Source organism: Tachypleus tridentatus, chromosome 9 (assembly GCF_004210375.1).
Source record: "Tachypleus tridentatus isolate NWPU-2018 chromosome 9, ASM421037v1, whole genome shotgun sequence".
Taxonomy (NCBI): Eukaryota; Metazoa; Arthropoda; class Merostomata; order Xiphosura; family Limulidae; genus Tachypleus; species Tachypleus tridentatus.
Window position 1 is genome coordinate 80,978,256 of NC_134833.1, and position 22,918 is coordinate 81,001,173.

Below are 22,918 nucleotides of genomic sequence, written 5' to 3' on the forward strand. Positions count from 1 at the left end.
AAAGAATATAACTGTGTAACCTTCATCAAGCTATTTAACACATACGTGTATGTTTTAAAGATACTTCAACTAAAACGACTTTCCTTTATTTATAATCCATCACTATTATAAAGAATACTTACACAGTATTGTCTAGGTATTTACAAAGGAATGTAACAGTATCAAAATCTGTGACTTCTTGGAGTCCAGTATGAAGTTGTTATTGTTAAAGTTTGATGATCTGACTCACTACTAGTTTGTTGTACAAACGTTGAGTAGGTTACATTAAAACGATCTCAGGGCTCATCACGCTCTTAAAGTCCTTGTCGCCAGTCTAGGCATGATCTATCTGACGACTGTGCATCTTAACAAAAGTCCTGCAGCGTAATTTCTATTGCATAGGGCTCCATCGTGAGGCTCTCTTGTCCAGACCTCGTAATTTCTTCATTAATGTTTTCTGTAATACGTGTAGTGTAGAAAGACGACAGTTTCTATGCACTTGTTTCAACAGTCTAATCGTAGAGGGTTTCATAAGCGCTGCGTCCACTGAAATAACCAGTACGGCTTTATATGAAACAGCATGGTGCTGGGTTTCATTCTCAAACTGCATAAGGTGTGTGACGTTAACGAACTGGAAGTCTTATTTTGGTGAGTCCATATCCTGTTGGTCCTGTATTTAGTCGATGATCCTTCTTGATTGACTCAGGCAGCAACACATGAAAACAGAAACAATATGTTTTCCAATGACTGAGATATTCCAGTCTGAGAAATTCTAGATCTCCTACCTGAATATATCGTTATGATCTGACTGCATAAATATTTTTGGTCCGAAAATAGCGGTTCCGTACATTTACTAATATCGAATAATATTCAGTGTAATCACTTACGAAACGCCAAACAATCTCAAAGTATCGTCGTCATACACGATGTTCAGACATGACCTTATTTCTTCTGTGTTATAATGTAAATTAATTACTTTAATATTCAAAATAGGTTTAAAATAACATACCCAATACGGTAGTATCGGTGTCTAAAGAGAAATCATTATCTAATTTATCATGGCGTCTTTCTCGGTCTGGGTACATAAAGCGATATCACAATTTAAATCACTAACGGTTTTAATAGGCTTAGCGCATGAGGACACTACACGAACTAACGTACTATTACATCTTGCTGGATAGATATCTTAAAACAGATATTTAACGGCCTGATTCACTACTGATATAATGTAAGTTTAGGTACATGAAATAAGATCGCCATCTGACTCATTACCTGTTTCTTATAATTTAGATGAATAAAGTAACATTTAAATGTGATTTCTTACTGGTTTCAATCATTCTAGGTGAATAAAATGACAACATTCCTTATTTCTGGTGGTCTGGATATCTAAACTAATATAAATGTTTGATTCACTATTGACATATAATAGTCTCAGTGTGTATAATTATCTATCTTACTGCTGTTTCTTGTGGTCTATGACTAGGCATTATGGTCTCACTCGTTACTACTGATTTCTGATGCTCTAGATGCAGGTCTAGATTCGGGTGATCTAGATGTAAGAAGCAGAATCTTGTTTTACTTCTGTATTGGTTGCTAGTAGTTTTCGTGTATAAAAGATATCATGACCTGAATTAATTTAAATAAGTACTTATTGTACTGTTTGTTTGTTTCTGAATTTCGCACAAAGCTACATGAGGGCTATCTGCTTTAGTTGTCCCTAAATTAGCAGTGAAAGAGTAGAGGGAAGACAGCTAGTCATCACCAATCACCATAAACCCTTGGACTACTCTTTACCAAAGAATAGTGGGATTGACCGTCACATTATAACACTCCAACGACTGAAAGAGTGAGCATGTTTTGTGAGACGGGGATTCGAACCTGCGATTCTCAGGTTGCGAGTCAAGTACTCTAACCACCTGGCCATAATAAGCCTTACTTATAGTAAGGTTGTAGGGATTTAATATCAATCATTGTCATGGTTAGTATATAATTACTAATTAAAATTTTCTTTACAGATAAAATAAGTAATATATTTTTAGTTCCCACTCCAACATCATGTTTACACTTGAAAATGAAATCGATGGAAAAAAATTGCTTTTTGAATGTTGTGATTGAATTGAATTAAATTGAAAGTGGATTTTGTACCACATCTTTCGTAAAGACATATTCTGGAGTTTTTATTTATTATAATTCTTCCCGGTATTGCATACAAAAAAGGATAATTAAGAATCTTTTTTTTAATGCTCACCAAGCATTTTCAGCAGAGACAGATAAATGTATTAAAATCATAACTTAAACTGCAAACAGAGTATCCCCTCATAGTTATATATAAAACGTTGTTGTTCCTAAAAATTTAATTACAACATGAAGATACAATCAGTGATTTAAAAATATCACTTTTTATTTTGTTATACCATATATCTCCAAACTCTCTCGTGCCATCCAAAAAATGTTTGTTTGTTTGTTTGTTTTGAATTTCGCGCAAAGCTACTCGAGGACTATCTGTGCTAGCCGTTCCTTATTTAGCAGTGTAAGACTAGAGGGAAGGCAGCTAGTCATCACCACCCACCGCCGACTCTTGGGCTACTCTTTTACCAACGAATAGTGGGATTGACCGTCACATTATAACCCCCCACGGCTGAAAGGGCGAGCATGTTTGGCGTGACGGGGATGCGAACCCGCGACCCTCAGATTACGAGTTGCACGCCTTAACACGCTTGGCCATGCCGGGGCCCTCCAAAATAATAGATGGTCAAAAATAACTAAAGAATACATTATGGATTTCAATATTTAATTTTCCTTATACCAGCAAGAAAACTAGGCCAGACTGTATTGCACAAATTTGTTTACAAGGACACTTCAAAATCTTTGTTTCATATTTTATGTAAAAACTGCGGCAATACTTACGTTGAAGAAACCAATCGACAACAATCTACAAGAAAGCCTCTTCTGTTGTGTTTGAGCATGTGGCTTAAAACAAACACTTTTATTTTATCGGAAGTAAATATTATACGCAGGAAAAGTAATATAGATATAAAACAAATCAAAGAGACTCTCCTAGAGTTAACCAGCATTCAACTATATTCATTTTAAATTTTACCTCTTTTAGCATTTGTATTTCATTCATTTCTACGTTACTGCCTTGCGATATAGCATCACTGTTAATACTATTAAACGAAATAGTTTTTCTCTTGCATCGAATTTAATCACTTGACGATGTTAGGTGACCTTAATGGTACGTGGTTTGAAGAAAGACCGTGATGGTAAAGTCCGAGAATGGACTCTGGGTTCTCTTGATAGAAAGAATTGTGCGTATTCATCTAAAGTCTTCTCCATTAGGACCTGAATTAAGTGAATATTTAAACGCCTGAACTAAATACTAGATTAAGTGACTGCATTATCAGATGATTGGATGTACAAGGCCTCTTTTATCTTTCCTTTTTATCGTGTGAGGCTCACATTCCATTATTTCCGTGTTACTTTGTTTCATTATATGGCTTTGTTCCAGGAAATGATTGGTTAGTTCAGATAGATCAATATTACATATTATTGCATGCCTATTTATGCTCTCGAATTCTAGCTTTAGATTCTCTAGTTTATTTAAGTCTATATTTAAATGGGATGCTTATCTGGTGTTTTGGTATCCACTAGATCATTAGATGGTTTAGTGTGTGCTCACTGTAATCATATTACATTGTGGTTTTTAAAAATACTGTTCTAACTTTTTGCTGTTTACGTGTCCTCTCTATGCATTCAGAGATACCTTTGTCATAAAGCAGTATGTCAATGCTTTTATTCTTGCTTACCTGTTTCCAAAGAAAGTAAAATAAAATGTTTTCTTCCTTCTTATGATACTCCTTACTTAAAATCTTGTTAATTCTGGAGTTTAAGCAGTCTATGACATTTGTCTGTATACAGTTTAGGTACTTTGATCTTTTCCACTAAGTTCCTATCATATAAGAGTTATGTACCTTGTACCAATCACTAGGATTGGGAAGTTATCTTTTACATTTCATGTGTGAATTGTATAGCTGAATATCATCCCACCAGGTGATTCATGAATACTGGATTATTGTCTGTACTGTGTGACCATACCAGATATGTAATATCAGCATATGTCGATTAAACATCGATCCGAGATGGACTATTTAAGAACGTTCTCTTCAACTACTTTTTAGTGTAAATGTTACTGAGTACTAGTGATATCACGGTAAAGCCTTCTTGTCCTTTGTAACATTAAATTTTATGTTGGAAGTAAGTTGTGTTATTCATAAAGTTGTAATTTCTGTTATCCTACGTTAAATACGTTCCTTAAGTGTCCTGTAATGTTTCATAGATACACACTTCTAATTATGCAAAGTAAAGTAAATTTGCCCTCCTTATTCGAATAATGTAGTATATCACTTAATTAGCCCTAACTAGTTTGTTGTTAACACAGTCTCTCAATTATAAACTCTCATAAGTGCCCTCTGTGGCACAGTGGAATGTCGATGGACATACAACGCTAAAAACCGGGTTTCGATACCCGTAGTTGGCAGAGCACAGATAACCCTTTGTGTAGCTTTGTGCTTAATTATGAAAATCAAATCTCATAAGCAACAATACTTAGCTAATTAATAATCATACAAGATTATGTTGGCACGTGATTGAAACCAACATTGGTATCATGCAATTGAAATAACTTTTGAAAGAATCCACTTTACTTTAGAATATTAGACAGGATTTTATTATGATTTTTTCTTTTGTTTGTTTGTTTCTTTGCTGTTAAGCTCAAAGCTATGCAATGATCTATTTACTCTGTACCTATGCAATTATTGACACCCGACCTTCGGCATGATAAGCCTTAGGCTTACGGTGTAACATAGGATGAGCTTCAGGTTTCGTAATCTTGTTGCTTAAAAGCTTAGCTAATATGCTTACTGCTTCAAATGAATCTTTCTGGTAAATTCGAATTCCTTATCTATGGCAACACCACTAAGGCCGCCGTTTGTAATTCTAAACTATTGTTTAGAAGAAACACAATTAGTTACAAGCGGCTATAAAGGACTAACATGCACTCTTGTAATGAATCGCATATTAAAGTACGGAAGATATTTTATGGTACGACAAAAATACAAACCTGGCTCGCCTGCTTCTAAATCCAGAACTATATGACATAGTCAGTTCGTTTTCCACGTTAGTTAAAGCCATTATGCTTTAACATGTATGTGAAAATGTGTGTATTAATAATAAAAATAACTTCTGATACATTTCACACAAACTAATTAACATGGAAGTTATAACAGTTAACTTACAAAAAAAAAAGATAAGCTAAATACAGTTGGAAGAATAATTATCGATATTTATCAAAAAATGATTATTATGGCACTTTATATGTGAAACGTTAAAACTTGAAGTATTCGTAGTTGCTCCTAGGTTTTTGCTATCTTCATTTCACATGTGGTACCTTACGAGTAAACGTTTAAATTTGAGAGCGATATTTCCCCAATTACATATGTGGGTTGTTTGTTTTGTTGTTTTGAATTTTGCGCAAAGCTACGCGAGGGCTATCTGCGCTAGCCGTCCCTAATTTAGCAGTATAAGACTAGAGGGAAGGCAGCTAGTCTTCACCACCCACCGCCAACTCTTGGGTTACTCTTTTACTAATGAATAGTGGGATTGACCGTCACTTTATAACGCTTTCACGGCTGAAAGGGCGAGTATCTTTGGTGTGAGGGGGATTCGAACCCGTGACCCGAGTCGAGTGCCTTAACCACCTGGCCATACCGGGCCGTTTCGGTTAGTATCAAACAAAATAGTCAAAACGTTTACGTGTAAAACTGTCAAAAATCCAGGCTTTTTAATCTTTGTTTTGAACATTCGTTATCAACAGCAATGATGACACAATATAAATAACCTTACACGCGGAGTGTCTAAAGGTGTCACCACCATTGGGAGATTTTAAGCTGAGATCCATTAAATGGGGAATATTAGGGACGAAGTCCCCCTGAGACTCAGTGATTATATGAATAGATTCTCCGTTTCTTAACTTTTTGTCTTTTCGCTGTAGTCTTAATCTCAGTTTCTATTTATTTCCATAGGAACACAATTAGCGCAGATTACCCTCGTGTAACTTTGTGCGAAATTGAAAAACAAACAAACAAACCGACGGAAGTAAGACCCAAACCCCGTCTGCATGAGTTAATTTAAATTTTGCTAGCCTCACATGTTTCAGGAGAAAAACAAATTTAAAAAAGGTGGTAGTAGTGCTTAAACCTACAACTTCTCACATCTTTACACACTATCTTAATAGGTGATGCTCACTGTTAATATTTCAATTTAAAAATAATAATTCAAGTACGTAGTATAGTTCAATGAGGAAGAAAACATAAGTGTGAGTTTGCGTAATTTTTAAACTATTTTTAACCTTAGTATTTTCTTCACTTCTGTAGAATCTGTTTAGCCACCGCACCAGAGTCGTCAGAACGTGAAGATAGTTTGATGTTTTGATTAAATACATCGCCCTTTTGACCTTCATTAATCCACCAAGGGTGTTTTTGTATTAAATTGCCTGACTATTATATTTTCTTCTTTTGCTAGGGGCCATTCAACCTGACCTTTACAAAAAGAAAGATATGGTGTTTCTACAGTCTTCGGACAGCCAAGACAAGGCTAAATACGGAAGGCTACATTTTCGACTGAAGTACGACTTTAATCGATCGGACTTTGTCGTCCATGTTATTGAAGGTGTGTTTAAAAATTCATTCGATAGATATTCCATCAGACTGATTTTACGAAAATGATGTATTTAGCGCCATCTCTTGGCATTTATATTTACAATAACCTTTTTTTAAAATATCTTTTTGTTGCTGTACAGTATAAATAATTGTTCATTGTTTCGCATTCAGATTTTGTAACGTACTTTATTTTTAAAGTACTAATTCAATGAAAGTATTCTACTTTTTTAGTTTTATTAATATTATTGTACAAGCTTTTGGAACAGATGCAAAATGTTGTTAATGGCTCGTGATATTAAACGTGTAAATACTCAAGCCCACAGAAAAAGTAGCAGTTACCATGGGAACAGAAAAGAAAGTTTGACATTTTTGTTTATTTATGTTGAATGTAGGTTATCTGCTCTAGCAGTTTCCAATTTTAAACTATGTAATAGAGGGAAGGCAGCTGGGCTGTAATCGAGCAGTGGGACTTGACTGCTATTCTTATAATGCACTTATGTTCTCAAAGCACGAAGAATTTTCTTTTCTACTCGGATCTAGAGTAAAAATCCAAATTAGTTGACTCTCTCGCGTTTTTAACTGAATAAAATGTAACAAAAAATGTATTCGAATTTCCACATTACACTGCATCATTGACAAAGGAATAAGTTTCCCCACATATTTCCACATAAGTTTCCCCATCGTTAGAAACCGGGTATCGATTTCGTGGTGGGCAGAGCACAAACAGTCTACTGTGTAGCTTTGTGCTCAATTCCAAATAATCAATCAGACAATCAGTAATCAAAAGGAATTTAAAATACCTATCTTCTAATGGCTTACCACAATTAACTCGAAATAGATTAATAAGTAGCTGCTGTTAAAATCATTCCTGCAAATTTGTTCTTTAAATGGATCTTATTATTGCACTAAAAGGCTTAACTCGATGTATGTTTGTGTGTATATACATATGAAATGTAAAATATTTAAATAGAATTAAAACATGTATTCGTAGGCGAGATATTTAGATTTATAAAATATTAAGGAGAACAAATTTGAGCATCATTTAAAATTAATACAAGTTGTATTATATGAAAAACACACGTATACATAATTTTTATTTTAAAAACCCAACAAATAAATAGGTTGAAAAACCGGGTATTTCCAGCTGTTGAAAGAAACTGAGATGAGAAACCAGTATAGAAAACAAAACGTAATCATTAAGAAAATTTTGTAACAGAGTGACACATGAATAATAGTTTGTGAAAAACGGTATACACATATGTGTTGTTTGTTGTACTTCGAACTAAGCTACAAAAGTATTATTTGCTCTAGCTGTCCTTAATTTGGATTGATAGACTAGAAGAAAGGCACCTTGTTAACAGTAATCACCTCTAACTCTTGCGTTATTCTAATCGAACAGTGGGATTTGACCGTCACTCTTGAAACGCACCTACGACCTCAAAGTGCGGAGTGCGTTTTTGCGACAACGGAATGTTAATCGTTAGGCCAATTCGGACCATTATTTCTCATTACTTGAAAATTGGTGAGGCAAACAAGGCTTGTTTATATTCGACAAACCGTTTGATTGCAATTAAGCATTTCCGGATTTATTTTTAAAGTTAAATTTTAAACCAAGTCTTAAATCTTATTTGAGTTATTTAGTCTTCAATCTTTTGTTTTATAGAAATGTGTTTAAATACAACTTGACATTTGTTTTATGTTTCCGAAAGAATACACCTCACACACAAGGTTTGGTTTGAATTTCGCGCAAAGCTATCTGTCCCTAATTTAGTAATGTAAGACAAGAGGGAAAGCAGCTAGTCATCACCACCCACCGCCAACTCTTGGGCTATTCCTTTATCAACGAATAGGGGGATTAAATGTCACATTATAACGCCCCACCGGCTGAAGGGACGAGTATGTTTGGTGTGACGGGGATTTGAACCCACGACCCTCAGATTACGAGTTAAGTGCCTTAACCACCTGGCCATTCTACACGAAATAACTAACAGTATTTATTATACATGTTTGTTTTTGTTTTGTTTCTCCTGCGTTACAAACTAGCAAACCAATTTTTTATTTACATTAAAAAAATATTTTCTCTAATACGTAATGAAAACACTTATAAACACGTTTTAGCATGAAATATAATTCAAGTTATTTATGGTTGGGAAGCTGTTAACTTAATTAGCTCAATTTGTTTTTAGCTCTAGACTTAGGAACAATATCAGAGAACGGTTTTAACGATCCTTACGTCAAAGTTACCTTGGTACCAGAAGTCGATACGAAAGCGAGGCAAACAGAAATTCAGCGCAACTCATCAGATCCCGTGTTTGACGAAGTCTTCAAGTTTCCGGTTTCGTTTGACGATCTTCCGGGGAAGATCCTGCTTCTTCAAGTTTTTGATTATGACAGATTCTCCAGAAATGACATTACTGGAGAAGTTCGGGTGAAAATGTGCGATGTTGATGTGACCACGGAAACAGAGGTTTGGAGCGAAATATCCAAAACCAACAAGGTAATGATCAAAGCGTTTACACGTAAAGAAATTCATTGTTTAGCATAAATGGAAGATTTTAATGAATAAATACAACTGTATTCCATAGCTTAAATGTAGAAATATTAATATAGTAATGTAATAAGAACAAAATATTATTATATAAAATATGTATATTTTTAAGAGCAATTTCCTAGGAATAATTAAATTATGCTCTAGACATTGCAAAAAAAACATATTGTCAAAATAAAATATTTTAATACTTATAGGTTTTATCAAACTGCAAACCTACAGTTTAAATAATAGGTAATAAGGTTTTGATCTGTGAAGTGGATATTTCAAATCGCTGATAATTTGCGCTTTTGGACCATTTTTTGTGAATAAGACTTAAAGACAAAGTTGAAATATAACTCGAAAGAACATAAAATACGAATATGTTTTACAGACAGATTGTAAGCATTTGTTTTTCGTACAAATTTGGATATAAAGACAACAATTTTTAGGCAACTTTTGCTTTGTAATTAAGTATAAAGTTACTATTGTCGTCATAAGTCATCAGACCCATCGGTGAGTCACTAGAGTGACTGTGAAACAAACACTTTAACTAAAGGTAGCAAGTGCTACGTCTCTGTTTCGAATTCATATTTGTTATTCTACATATTCTTCTGTTCCACTATTACGTTAACTTTTTATACAACAGATACATAGACATCTTGCTATCTAGTGAGAAAGGCTTAAGTTATTTAAAATGTTGTATTTTTCACGGAATAATAAGAAGAAATGATGATAAGAGAAGATGACTGATATGTACCACTTCGAACAGCTGCTTGAATCGAAATAAATATAACAGATCACTGTGTATTGGAAAAAGAATAACAAATACCCAAGTTATATGTGTGTGTCCGCATTCAGAAATAGTCGAATAGTAAACTAATTTACTTCAGTGTTAATTTGAGTAACTTTTTTTTTAACACTTGAAATTTTAGATTCGGTTTCACAACTAATAACTTGAAGTCCACAGTTGGCCTCATTAAAGATACACTCTGCGTTAAAATTGATATTGTTTCTTAATTATATTCGATTTCACAACTAGTAACTTTGTATTCACAGTTAGCCTCATTAAAGATACACTCTGCGTTTAAAATGGTATTATTTCTTATGTTTCTGTTATGAGAAAATATAAATGGAATCTAGATTTCGACGTTTGTCGAGTCCTTAATATAAAAAACAAGGTGTAACCGACAACTTGCAACTTATAATGCTTTGTACAGGGTGGCCCGTAAGTCGCTACCCATCCATATACCTTATGTATCCAGTGTATCTGTATGTTGTCCCTCATTCTCGCTGCATAATATTATGCGACGCCATGTTCTGTGAGACATTTTCCTCAACGTAGCAGGGGTTATTGTTCCAAATGCCGCGGTAACAGTTGCCTTCAACTCATCATTAGTATTATTGAATATAACATAATAACATATGGATGGGTAGGGACTTACGGGCCACCCTGTAGTAGTAACAAAGCTAAAATTACGCAAAAAATAAATAGATAAAAAGTGTACCCAAGGTGTGTGTGTGTAACATTTTCATTCTTGTGTTGTAATTTTTGTTGTTTATTCTAAAATATATTTAATTTTATTTGTATTTGTTCTTAAAGCTGAAATATTTAGACTTTCAGAACGTTGTTGTGTTTTTCTTTCTACAGGTGTCGTGTGACAGACCAGAAATCTTATTATCACTTAGCTACCTGCCCTCTGCTGGCAGACTAACTGTGGTTGTTCTCAAAGCCTCGAACTTAATGGCACAAGAATCGAAAGAACTTCCTGGTAAACAACCAACTTTTAGACTTTTTTTCTTTCTACATACGATATAATGCAGGCTTTCCTTTTTTATGACTGATGAAAATAAGTCATCAGAATACTTATCTCAAAGCAGTGTGACCGTTAAAAGTAATAAATAGCAGTAAGTTTTATTTTGTGAGTGACTGAATTTGTCTGTTGTGTAATGTATTTTAAAAACTACATTATTAGCTCACGGATATTTACCATTATTGTCTATGTAACCCTGAAGGTGAGGTAACATGAGAACTAAATTTTAACATAGAACTTAATAATGTAAGTGATTGAACAGTGTAAGTGAAAGATAGGTGTACACAAATGCATTTATTGTTTTATTGGAATTTCACGGACAGTTGACATTTTTAGAAGTGTATCTAACACCAATGGAAACCAGTAGAAACAACAGGCTTTAATACCTGTGTTTGCAATATATTTACTAAGAATTATTGAACATTAATTTGTTTTTATTTCTAGTTATATCTTAAGAAATAATCCGAACATGTATCTGTATAAATCTCATTCAAACATGTATCTGTATAAATCTCAGAATTAAGATGTTAGAATATCGCATTTGTTAGAACAGACTTTGAACCTAATGAAGAAATTGTTACTGGGCCTTAGGGTCCTTATCAGAAATACATAACGAAGACACGGAACTGATTGATGATACCTTATCAAAAATATATAACGAACACACGGAACTGACTGATGAGCCCTTATCAGAAATACATAACGAACACACGGAACTGACTGATGAGCCCTTATCAGAAATACATAACGAACACACGGAACTGATTGATGAGTCCTTATTAGAAATACATAACGAACACACAGAACTGATTGAAGAGTCCTTATCAGAAATACATAACGCTAACTAGGAACTGATTGATGAGTCCTTATCAGAAATACATAACGCTAACTAGGAACTGATTGATGAGTCCTTATCAGAAATACATAACGAACACACGGAACTGATTGATTAGTTCCTCAAGAGCCATTTAGTATCATTTACTTAGTAAATGTGTTTATAGATACGTTACAAAATATATACACATATATCGTTACGACATTAAAACAATGAAATATTACAAAAGGAATGCGAAAGCACTAGTATCATAACTTCGGAGGACAGATATTGGTTGGACTCCTGGGCAGTAAGAATTTCGAGTACTCTGAAAGTGGTTTTAGATTCTAATTTCAAAATAATATTGTATAATTTTTTTTCATTAACCAAATGAATTTATGAAGCGCCACCTATGATCAGTAACCTATATGTTATGCACTATCTGTTCGTATGTGAGTTACAAAATAATTATCAAAGCTTCTTCGAAATTATTGAGAATATCCTGTTTAAATGCAATATGATAAGAGTGTATAGATAAATACTTAGATTTTTTATTTTTCCCTCATTTTTAATCAAAATGTTTTTGAGAAACTGATATGTGTAACATTGTTTAACTCCATATCTGGTTATGTGCGTGCTCACAGCGTTGGAATCATTCCTTGGATTTTATTATCGCTGTCCCACTAGAGGGCAGGCAAAAATAGAAAATGATTAATTTAAAATGTATACAAAACAATGTTTTTTATGTAGGGTGTTTTTTAGTTATGTTTAACTCGCTAGAGTAAACTTATATAGGATTTGAAAAGTAAGTTGATATTACAAAGATAATAATAGGAATAAAGGTAATTGTGTTCGACAAAACGTGTTACAAGCACCTCCTATGGTTGGTTTTCATATTGGTCAGTTTCTGTTATTTTTCGCGCTGAAATAACAAAATGTAAACGACGTTATGAATTTGTGAATTAATTTCCTAAAATTTTATATTTTACGATTTATTATCCGATTTTGTTGACAGGAGAAATAATATGAAATAAAAAATAACAGGTTACTCAGCTATCAAAAATTTGCTCGATCAATCATAAAGCGGTCCTTACCAGTCATGTGCCACAGGCAGTACTAGCATGTCCATCTGCTAAGTTCCGTCCCCCTGTCCTAACTGTCCTGGTTCTGCAGAAAATTTCAGAATAAATTTTGACTGACACAAATCAACTTTATAATAACTATCGCACAGAGGATATCGGTATCACCAGTGAAACCAGCACACTAAGAAACATTAGATAAATCTAAATAACTTAATCAATAAACATATTGTCTAAAACTTGTCTCGTTGATTAAGAACCTCACACAAAGCTACAAATATTATTGTCTCAATATAATACTTCCAGATTTTGAAATGACAGAGAGCAGGAAAGACAATTAATAAACAATACCAGCCTCTAACTTTTGTCTGATATAATAGAGATCTGACAGTCACTCTTATAATGCATGTGTTTCTTTAGAGTGCGAAGCACACTTTTAGAGCAAAGAGTCACAATAGGACATTAACTATATGATCACACCCAGTACCTACTTCTTAACAAAGTTATGTAAGTGAAATGTATTTTCATGTTCAATTGAAGTTCAAGTAAAGTTATCATACTGTTATGTATTATAATTTATCTCGGACGAGTCTCCAAGTTATTATATTACGTACGTTTTAATTTAGAAGTTAATTGAATATTAATTTGTATCAAATTTATGATATTTGTCAACAAGATTGATACACACAATTTTTTTTCTTAACACTAATATATTTCAAGTATACAAACAATAATACAATTTATAATAAAGGTTATAACAAATAGATAATACAAATAATTATTTTATAGAAAAAATTACAAACTAATAAACAATATTTAGTCTTCTATCTGGTCTGAAACTTAAGATTTTATCGACGGTCCAGATCAACGAAGCGCACATTTTTATGTTAATACACAGCTATACTTCACTGGACGGGAATGCCAGCTAGTTTTATTCTTGTTCGGCCTAACGCGGTTTACAAGTTTACTTTTCACAGAGGAAGATACATATCTAATGCCCTCATAGAAATACTAACGTTAGAAGTTATTTTTTTAAAGTTGAATGGTTCGTAATGTTCGAAATCTTAAAAGTTCCTGATCGAATTTTGTAGTTTTCCCAATAATAAGTATTAATCACAATTATAGTTTCTGAGACTACAGTAGTACAGTAGTAAACTAGTAGCTGACCAATAATATTCTATTCTGTCTCTAGCGCGTCGGTTGAAATACTTTAAGGCGTGAAACTCGAATGTTTAACAGTGTTCGAAAACATGCTAGTATCTTCATAAACCACATATTGTTGATTCTTGCTCTCGAAAATCTACAAATTTAGAGAACAGACGGGACTTGTGAAATACACATCCAACAATATACGTCACATGCATCAAACATAAACCAATATAAGTACTAAAATAAACGTATAACATTAAATCTGTTACAACAATTATATTGCTTTGTTGTTAAACGAGGAAAGTGCTACTCACCAAACTACAATATCCAGTTAAATGTTACAAATAATATGAAAGACCAAACTTAAAAAAATGATAAAATCTTAATTTCTGATTAGAAAATACCCACGCAAAAAACAACAACTTTTTTTTAACAAGCTTGTACAGTACAAGGCTGTCGTTTAAGAGAGAACTGGTTACAATTAAGTAAGAAATCCTAATTTTCAAGATAAAATATGGCTTATGAGCTACCTATATTTCTAGACAGTAGAATCTGAAATAGTTAAAATTGTAAGCATAATAATTTTAAATTCAAAATAAGGGACGTTTAATATCATGAGCAAACAGAAACAGAGAGAAATGACTTATTTAATATAGTAAAATAAAAGGAAAGGTCCAATCAAATAATATTTGGGGCTTGAAAAATCTGATTTACATGTTAACTAATATTGCTGCTCATCAGTTCTACACAAAATGACTTACAATTTTATAAGACATTGTCAGAACAAAATTAGTAAAAAGTCTAAGAACAATGAATTAACCATATGTTTAGCATCTGATTCGAAGAGCTATAACTACAGAAAGAAAGTTTAAGTTATGTCAAATTAAAATATTTCTATATTTTTTAATTATGTGCAACTCATTATCCAGATCTACGTAATATATGTTCAATTTAAACATCTGTGATAAAAACTATGTTAAATGTCATATCTGATACATTTAATAGTAACTCAATAAATATAAATATTTTTCTTATATATATTTGTTTTCCTCATAATCGAAATTGTCATTTTATATTTTGGTAAGAAACCAAACATGCTCGCCCTTTCAGCCGTGGGGGCGTTATAATGATACGGTCAATCCCACTCTTCCTTGGCGAAAGAGTAGCCCAAGAATTGGCGGTGGATGGTGGGGACTAGCTGCCTTCCCTCTAGTCTTACACTACTAAATTAGTGACGGCTAGCGCAGATGGCTCTCGAGTAGCTTTGCGCGAAATTCAAAACAAACAAACAAATTCATCCTAAGTCGTCATAGGGATAATCTTTTTTCAAGGACTTCCACACCTACCCAGTAACCTTGAGAAAGTACAAACATTACAATTTTTGATAATAATATAAAATATGGTGTTTTATATAGTATGTCTGCTAAATATCACAGAAGAATTAATTGGTAGCATTAAGGTATTTATTCTTAAAATACGTGTATTAATAACACAGGCCTGCGAATTTAAACTTTGGGTATTAATAACGAATTTTTCATAATTCAGCTACGCATATTTCTAAGATAATATTCATTCTTTTTCTATCACCTTATTTTATTATTTTTTTTACAAATCGAGAAACAACTTACTTAGATCAAATTATTATTTGGTACCACAATAAACATTTTTTATTATTATGTTTATTAACAAAATACAAACAAATTAAAGAAAAAGAAAGAATATTGATGTCAAGCAGATATGTATTTTCATTGGTCCTGATGTTTCTGGTAATCTATGTCTTTTAGTCTCCAAACTACGTGTTGTAGCCTTTCTTTTACGTATTGTGTCTGGAGCATCTTGTTTCAATTACCAACAATAATCAGCTATCATGCTGATATTCCACCTTCCATGATACCTCCTCACCTAATGTTTTGATGAAACCTTTCTAGACATTTGAGGTGAAAAATAATACCAGCCATCATTTCTATGTACATTAGATGCAGAATCAGATAAACTATATCAAGAGTCTCCTCTGGAATAGGTACATCATGCTCATTAACAACAGATCTTATAGCAGATGAAAGGTTCAGATAAGAATTTTCCTTTTTATTTCGATTGTTGTAGCTTGTACGTTACATGATCAAAATATATACCAGAAGTCTCTGTGGTTTTTAGGCTTACGCCAGACCATTGGAATTCCAAAAGACAAGAACTTTTTCCTTACCTTTAGTCTATTGCCTCAACTCTTCGACACAAACGGTACAAATTTTGTGCGGAGTTCAAGATTTGTCTTGGTCTTTATATTTTCTTCCAAAATACGCGGGATATTTTTTTTGACAAATTCTGTAATGTTTTGCCTTTGTTTCTTTACAACAAATTTACCACAAATATAACAGAACACGTTTGGATCATGTATACAACCTCTTGTTGCCAAAGCGACAAATAAATAATATTGAAAACAAATAAAATGTCAAAGTTCATGTACAAACAAATACTATCCCGATATGACACGTCAATCGGCTTGTTTTTAATTGTTTATATACTAGCGATGTGTTTCTCGTGGGTTCTAGAACGATCGATAAAACTCTTGTATCGCGATTGGTCTAGAAAAATCTATACCACGTGGACGCCAATATTTTAAGCATAATAACATATGCCTTGTTTTAATGAAAATGATTCACTCATGTAAAAGTACATATGACGTTTCGTGAAAATTTTGTACGTGCTGAAGAAACATGGGTGTAATTTTCGGGGTCAACGTATTGTAAAACATGTATAAATTTCAAGACAATAAAACCATCGCAACTTGAGATTTCAAACAGTGAACATACAAACATTATTTGTGAAAGATACACAATTTTTACCTATAGCGCAGCAGCTTATAAAACGAGTGTGAGTTTTTCAAGTACAAACCTTGTGCTTATAGCTCCGTAATCTCTTGACCGATTTCAGATCTAATTACAGTTTTGAACTTACAAGGTCAAACTCTTGTGATTAATGTATATGATCACTTTCAATGCCGCATAGATTAATTTACACTAATCCTACCTAAAAGAAGTTTAATTTGAGAGTAAGCTAGCAGAGATCCTGATGAGTAATAAAATCGAATCAACTATACCCGTATCCCACGTTCAGTAATCCTGAAATTCAAGAATACAGTTCATTAAAAGAGAGAAAAAAGGTATTGTAGATTAATTTACTCTAATTTTGCCTAAAATAGTTTCAAGCGCCGCGGCTCCACGGCCCGGCATGGCCAAGCGTGTTAAGGCGTGCAACTCCTAATCTGAGGGTCGCGGGTTCGCATCCCCGTAACACCATGCTCGCCCTTTCAGCCGTGGGGGCGTTATAATGTGACAGTCAATCGCACTATTCGTTGGTAAAAGAGTAGCCCAAGAGTTGGCGGTGGGTGGTGATGACTAGATGCCTTCCCTCTAGTCTTACACTGCTAAATTAGGAACGGCTATCGCAGATAGCCCTCGAGTAGCTTTGTGCGAAATTCAAAATACAAACAAGCCACGGCTACTGAGGATTTCTTTTGTTTTAATGATGAAAAGTTACAATGAATCTTTAACTATTATTTTTTTTACTTTAAATACGTACAAAATATCTTACATAAATGTTGATCAATAAATTTTCAAAAAGTAATGTTTATGTTTTAATAATGTAATGCAGTATAAAGTCACAAACGTATGGACCCGTATATTTCTTCTTACAAAGACTTAACAGCCAGAATTTGTCTCCATAATATAAGTTATTTCTTATTTGATTTGTGAAATAAACTAAAAGTTTTGTTAAGCTTAATTAAGTTCTTTTCTCTGCGAATAACTTTAACAGCATTAACCGAGGCTGGTCGATTGATGGAGGATATGACGCTATTCAAACAGTTTAATGCTATTTCAAAATGCCCTAGAATTATTTAAAATATTAGTAAGTTTTTGTAGAGCAAAAATTTGTTAGAACAACTGTATTTAAAAATACGTTTATGATAAAACAACATAAACTGAAAAAGCATAAATGTTAAACGTTTTTGAATTAATGGTTTACATTAACAGCATTATGAAGGTAAACAAAAATATATACCATGTTATATGTATAAAATATACAAGTAAGACAAGTTATTCTATGGATTTCGTGATTATAATTCACAAAATACACGAAATGTTCATATCATTAAGTAAATTGCCAAGCAAAGTTAACTGTGAGAACTAGACGAGAAAAAAAAAAAAAAGTTCTGAGTATTACCATATTAGAGAAAAGGTAACTTTAACTAACGGACGCCAAACTACACAAATCAACAAAGCGAAATAATATTGTATAAAATAGAATAATTTGAATCAGCTGGTGATAAAATAAAAATGAATATTAAAAATAAACACTAGATCAAAACGGGTGTATATTTTAAAACACTGTAGTATTACAATCAAATTCTAACAAATATGTACACAAAATGTGTTAATAAAAAACAAAATTTAACATGAACACACAAATAAAACGGGTCAGAAAAATATATTCCAAAATGCTAAAGAAACCAATAACGAAGCTTAAATTCACTTAAATTCAGTTCTAGGAGTGATGTTATATACGTGTATACAAGCTAAATATTATCAGAAATAACCTAAAGAAAACACAACTGATGATTTTGTGTAAATTACTTACTGCTTTGAAAATATGTTATTTTTTACTGCGTAAGAAACGGAAGTAAAATTGAATCATTATAGTAAATAATGTTTTGAAGTAAGTGTCCGGACAACATTATTAAAAATAAAAACATTAAAAAGCTATTTGAAGGAAAAAAAAAGTTGTAAAATTTTAAAGTTTAACAAATAAATGTAAGTTTTATGTTGAACCCGTATTTCAGTACGGTACTGTGTGTCTAAACTCTGGTTCTTCGAGTTGTAATCACTCAATACGTCTCTGATGTCAGGTATTTTCCTTTTATCTAGACGCTTACGTGAAAGTTTCTCTTGTGTATGGAGACAGAAAGGTGAAGAAGAAGAAAACCACCACAAAACGAGCTACAAACAACCCAGTGTGGAACGAAGCTTTAAGCTTTGACATCTCAGAAGATGGGTTGAAGCACTGTAGCCTAATGGTCAGCGTAATGAACTGTCACCATAGCAACATGCCTCTTCTTGGAACCTGTATTCTTGGTATGAATGAACATGGGAGAGGAGTAGCACATTGGCAAGACATGCTTTACAATCCTCGTAAGGCAGTCGCTATGTGGCATGGATTACACATATGATGGCAGTCCTTGGAAAAATGGTTTATTGAAATTTAGACCACTGTGGTTTGAAGTAAAGTATAGGACATTGAATATTGTCGAATAAACAAGATAAGATTCTCAGGAAAGCAGACCTGGAACCAAGTACTGTTGACTTGTATACTAAAAATAACAGGACATCATGGCAAATAATCATCCCTCTGGCGGTTATTCCGATACCCTATAGTAGTAACAACTAAACACACGTTAACTTAACATGCATTTTTTGAAGCACCAACTATTATATCTGTAGCTAATTTATACGTGAATTTTGGCGGCGATATAATTACCTAGTTACATAGATATACGTTTTATCACCCATTACTTGATTTCTTTGTGATTTCATATGTTAACATAACTTTGACTTTCTTTGTTAATGCATGACAAATCTTCGAGGTTATAATGATGGTAATGTTTAGGAACGCAAACATGATTTGCTGATTTTATTTTATTAGTACGCGTATCTCAGAGTGATTTCAGCGGGTACTTGTCCCTCACGACACATGAGTAGGCAAAAAAAAACAACAAAGATGCTCGTTAAATGATGAGTGTAATTTTGAGATAAAATTATGACCTTCAGTGATGAAATCTGAATTATATCCACAGAAAAGATGAAAAAGAAATTGTTTAAAACTTTTTTAACGCTAAATATAAAATTAATTTTCTTAACCAATCATATAACGTGCAATTTTTAGCCTTATCAAAATTTTCCATGGGTTTTCGTTAACAATGTACTGAAAGATATCATTACGGATATCTCTTCACAAATATGAGCAAAACTTTTGGTCCCCATCAATATCATTCGTTGATATTGCAGTTTCAAACGAATGAAAACCTTCTATAGGTCATACAGTTATAAATCAAGTCATACAGAGAGTTACAGATGTTACTACTTTACAGATAAAATAGTAAAGAAATGATGGTCAGGTATTAGACAGACGAGATAGCTGGTCAACATCATCCACCATCAACTCTTGGACTATTTTTAACCAACGAAAACTAGGATTAACTACCACCTTATAAAGACCCTATGGCTTGAAAAATGATCTGATACCAGAAAACACACACACCAACTATAAATAATCTGATACTAGAAAACACACACTAACAGGAAAAAAACCAAAAACTACATACAGAAGAAGTTATGGCCAGTAACTATTAAAATATAAACAACACATATACAATAAAATGTGGCCAAGTACTAGAAAACACACTCACTATCTAGAAATGATCTGGTACTAGAAAACACACTCACTACCTAGAAATGATCTAGTACTAGAAAACACACATACTATCTAGAAATGATCCGGTACTAGAAAACACACACTAACAGGAAAAAAAACAAAACTATCTAGAAATGATCTGGTACTACTACACATGTACAAACACACTCACACACCTAGAAATGATCTAGTACTAGAAAACACACATACTACCTAGAAATGATCCGGTACTAGAAAACACACACTAACAGGAAAAAAAAACAAAACTACATACAGAAGAAATTATGGCCAGTAACTATTAAAATATAAACTACACATGTACAATAAATTGTGGCCAAGGTACCTAGAAAAATCTGGTACACACACCAACTAGAAATGATCTGGTACTAGAAAACACACACACTAACTAGAAATGATCTGGTACTAGAAAACACACACACTACCTAGAAATGATCTGATACTAGAAAACACACACTAACAGGAAAAAAACCAAAAACTACATACAGAAGAAATTATGGCCAGTAACTATTAAAATATAAACAACATATATACAATAAAATGTGGCCAAGTACTAGAAAACACACTCACTACCTAGAAATGATCTGGTACTAGAAAACACACTCACTACCTAGAAATGATCTGGTACTAGAAAACACACACACTACCTAGAAATGATCTGATACTAGAAAACACACACTAACAGGAAAAAAAAACAAAACTACATACAGAAGAAATTATGGCCAGTAACTATTAAAATATAAACTACACATGCACAACTAGAAATGATCTGGTGTAACTAGAAATGATCTGGTACTAGAAAAAAACACACTCACTACCTAGAAATGATCTGGTACTAGAAAACACACTCACTACCTAGAAATGATCTGGTACTAGAAAAAAACTACTAGAAATGATCACACTACCTAGAAATGATCTGGTACTAGAAAACACACACACTACCTAGAAATGATCCGGTACTAGAAAACACACACTAATCCGGTACTAGAAAACACACACTAACAGGAAAAAAAAAAAAAACTACATACAGAAGAAATTATGGCCAGTAACTATTAAAATATAAAATACACATGCACAATAAATTGTGGCCAGGTACTAAAAAACGCACACACCAACTAGAAATGATCTGGTACTAGAAAACACCCACACTAACTAGAAATGATATGGTATTAGAAAACACACACACTACCTAGAAATGATCTGATACTAGAAAACACACACATCAACTAGAAATAATCTGATACTAGAAAACACACACACTAACTAGAAATGAACTCGCACTAGAAAACACACACACTAACTAGAAATGATCTGGTACTAGAAAACACACACACTACCTAGAAATGATCTGATACTAGAAAACACACACATCAACTAGAAATAATCTGATACTAGAAAACACACACACTAACTAGAAATGAACTCGCACTAGAAAACACACACACTAACTAGAAATGATCTGATACTAGAAAACACACACACTAACAGGAAAAAAAACTACATACAGAAGAAATTATGGCCAGTAACTACTAAAATATAAACAACACATGTACAATAAATTGTGGCCAGGTACTGAAAAACACACACACTACTAAATGTAATTCATTACATATCTTAGGTTCGTATGCAAGTAGCAAACTAGCAAGTACAATCCATGTTTCTAAGACTTTATGTTATTTTTATAACAATTTAAAACCGAAACCTAACCTTCCACTGCTTAACACAAAGTTAAAGTTCATCAAGAAACGTTCCTTGAATACCGTTTTTAATAGACCATGAATTTTGTTTTAAGTTTAAAATTATGTCTTTAAGCTGTGGAAATGTACCTATGCTCACAACTCATTTTAATAATTTCTTACGTTAACGAAACAAAGTTCAAAACTTGTGATGATTTAGTTTTGTTAAATCGCATTTCAGGATACTATTATTTACCACTGTTAACATACAGATGTCATTATGTGGTAATTTAGTTCCAATAATTTACAAGTACAAGGGATGAGATGATTTAGCCATACTGATGCATAAACTTTAAGCTTTTAAAATTCGATTAAGGGGTATTTTTCAATTGTTTCAGCGGGTATATGGCCCCCACGACACGAGTTTCGCAACAAAAACATAGGGGTAAGTAATACTTGTAGCATAGCCTTGCCAGCTGAAATTATGATTTTAAGTCATAAAACTTGGATAATAGTCACAACATGTAGAAGTCCATAGCCAGTTTGTTTACACCACAGCCAAAAACTATTTTCTCAGTCAATCGTTTCCTATGTAATTTCTCGACCTATTGAAATTCTCTGTTGATCTTTCTTAACAGTATAAATATTCTTACTCGACATACCTTTCATCCTTCTGAATCA

The 22,918-nt window shown here is 33.0% G+C and overlaps 1 protein-coding gene across 3 annotated transcripts in view; it reads left to right on the forward strand.

Moving 5' to 3' along the window:
• The window catches only part of LOC143225599 (synaptotagmin-5-like), a 133,169-nt gene extending 112,505 nt beyond the window's left edge, over nucleotides 1–20,664 (forward strand). For all 3 annotated transcript variants that reach the window (XM_076455326.1, XM_076455327.1, XM_076455328.1), the window contains 4 exons: nucleotides 6,559–6,705; nucleotides 8,882–9,192; nucleotides 10,874–10,994; nucleotides 19,001–20,664. In XM_076455326.1, the coding sequence (XP_076311441.1) occupies nucleotides 6,559–6,705; nucleotides 8,882–9,192; nucleotides 10,874–10,994; nucleotides 19,001–19,302 (881 nt within the window). In that variant the 3' untranslated portion in view covers nucleotides 19,303–20,664. The remainder of the gene's footprint in view (nucleotides 1–6,558; nucleotides 6,706–8,881; nucleotides 9,193–10,873; nucleotides 10,995–19,000) is intronic.
• The last annotated feature ends 2,254 nt before the right edge of the window (nucleotides 20,665–22,918 follow it).